The following is a 2,328-nucleotide window of genomic DNA, read 5'->3' as shown; positions in this document are numbered from 1 at the left end:
CTATTAAAATGAATTTGTAAAAACTGCTGGAATTATAAACCAAATGATAAAACTCATGAGTTAAACTTAAAAGCCTATGAAAAACTGATGTTTAAATTCAAAATTTTAAAAATGGGACTATTAATTATTTAAATCAAGAGCATACCTCTGAACAGTCTTTTAACATATAAAAACCATGTTCAGGGATACTAAAAAGACTCACATCACTGGGCGTGGTAGTTTTTCTTAAGTGCCTATAAATTTTTTGACGCTTCTCTCATTGAGAGGTGGGGTTTGTATCCCCACCCCCTTGAATCTGGCCAGACTTATAACTGCATCAATCAACAGAGGATGACTGCATTGACGTCATGTGACTTCTAAGGCCAAGCCTTAAAAACCATGCAGGTTCACCTGTTCTTTTGGAATGCTCACCTTTGAAACACTCCATCTTAGGATACTCCTTCTCAGAACATAGCTGCCCTGCCTAGAGAGGTCTAGGCCATATGAAGATGCTCCTATAGATATTCCCAACTGAGTCTAGCCTTTCAGTCAGCCCAGCCTAGGTAGCACACATAGATGTTGTTATGGACTAAATGTTTGTGTCCCTTCAACATTCATATGTTGAAGCCCTATCTCTCAATGTGATGGTATTAGGAGGTGGGGCTTTGGGAGGTGATTAGCTTTAGATGAGATCATGAGGGTGGAGCCCCATAATGGGATTAGCATCCTCATAAGAAAAGGAAGAGAGACAAGAATATGCGCTCTCTCTCTCAGCAAAGAAGAGGTCATGTGAGCATACAGCAAGATGGTGGCCATCTCTAAGCCAGGAAGTAGGACCTCACCAAGAATAGAAATTGCCGGCATCTTAATCTTCAACTTCCCAGGCTCCAGTCAAAGCAGCCCAAGCTAAGACAGATGTGAAGGAGCCTCTGGATGATTCCAGCCCACTACCATTTCAGACACCCAAACCCTTACAGACTTCCCTGCCCAGGCCCCACACATCAGGGAGCAGAGATAAGCCATACTCTTGCTCTGTCAGAATTTCTGACTCATAAAATCCTAGAGCAGAATAAAATGGTGGTTGTTTTATGCCACTAAGTTTGGGGGTGGTTTGGTAGGAAGCAACAAATACCCAGAAAAGAACTTTAAGGATAAGTTCTCTGTACTGGTTCTAGATTACCTGGAATTTGTTTCCTGAGCTAATTAGATTTAAAGGCAGTAATGATCGTATTGCTAGTGGTTAAAAAAAAACAAAAACAAAGGCACCGGTAGTCCAGGGCATGCAGTGGCAAAACAGAAAGCAAGGCTTTGTGTGACCAAGTAGCTGCTGCCAGAAAACATTTTAGAGAAATAAAGAAGTACAGTCGGGTTGACTGGTTGTTTCTAAGTGCACTGGAGAACTTAAAAGAAATGATCTGCTCAGGTCCTTAAAATCTCACTGTAAGGTCCAGATAAGGGGCCAGAAAGCTTCTGTGACTTCCTTAAAAGAAATCCTTACCTTCTATCATCACAGGGCTGAAAATCCTAAAGATCAGACTCAAAATCTAATTCTGTGAGTGGCTGAATTACAGTGAAAATTGCCCAAACTTGTACCATCTCTTACGTTAAAGTTTGGGCAATGATTGGAAAAGAGTGGGTGGGGCCTTGAACATTGGAATAGAGATATATGGGCAGACTCCAATGAAACTGGGGACTTTAAACCCATAAATATTGCTGAGCCTTCCTTACCATTAGAATCAGCTCTTCCTCTGTCAGAGAAGGTTAGCCTCCCCTTGCCTAAAGAACTTGTGATGGCTTCCCCTGATGTAGACACCTTCCAGCACACTGCTGGCCTGGCCCTCCTGCTTCTTGCTGCTTCTCCATCTATAATCAGACTCAAGTCCTAGCTGCCGTAACCGCCTTCCATAGGTCCAGCTCCCACAGTTGCTTCAGGGCTAATCCCTATATTAAACCCCTTATTCTATATCACTCATAGCAGTTCTGCTTCTCTGATTCAAAGTTCATTTGATGAGACGGAAAAATAAACAAGAAGAAAAGGAAAATACACTCCTAGAAATAAGAGCGTAGCATGTCACAAAGTCAATGAGGAACTTCTTTTTTCACATGGGGTCACTTACGTTTTTTGGAGGAAGATAGTTTGGATCTGTGCTTTTGGCTATCGAGAGCCGTAATATCCGGGGAGAAGGATCAGCTATTTGAAGAGATGCTCTTGCTAAGTAATCACTGAAGGGCCTGTATGCACATGGAAACATGAACTGTCATCACTGTTGGATGAAGGAACAATAACTGGATTTTTCTTTGTTACAATCAACTTCCAATCAATTATATATACTGTTTCTATCTTAAAAA

At 41.5% G+C, this 2,328-nt stretch overlaps 1 protein-coding gene across 1 annotated transcript in view; it reads right to left on the bottom strand.

Moving 5' to 3' along the window:
• THEGL (theg spermatid protein-like) overlaps window positions 1-2,328 on the bottom strand; it is a 48,968-nt gene that overhangs the window by 17,704 nt on the left and 28,936 nt on the right. The window contains exon 6 of the mRNA XM_012641101.1: window positions 2,097-2,213. Within this exon, the coding sequence (XP_012496555.1) occupies window positions 2,097-2,213 (117 nt within the window). The remainder of the gene's footprint in view (window positions 1-2,096; window positions 2,214-2,328) is intronic.

This window comes from Propithecus coquereli, unplaced genomic scaffold (assembly GCF_000956105.1).
Source record: "Propithecus coquereli isolate 6110/MARCELLA unplaced genomic scaffold, Pcoq_1.0 Scaffold162, whole genome shotgun sequence".
NCBI lineage: Eukaryota > Metazoa > Chordata > Mammalia > Primates > Indriidae > Propithecus > Propithecus coquereli.
The sequence above is the reverse complement of the archived record's forward strand: the minus strand, read 5'-3'. Positions and strand labels throughout refer to the sequence as shown.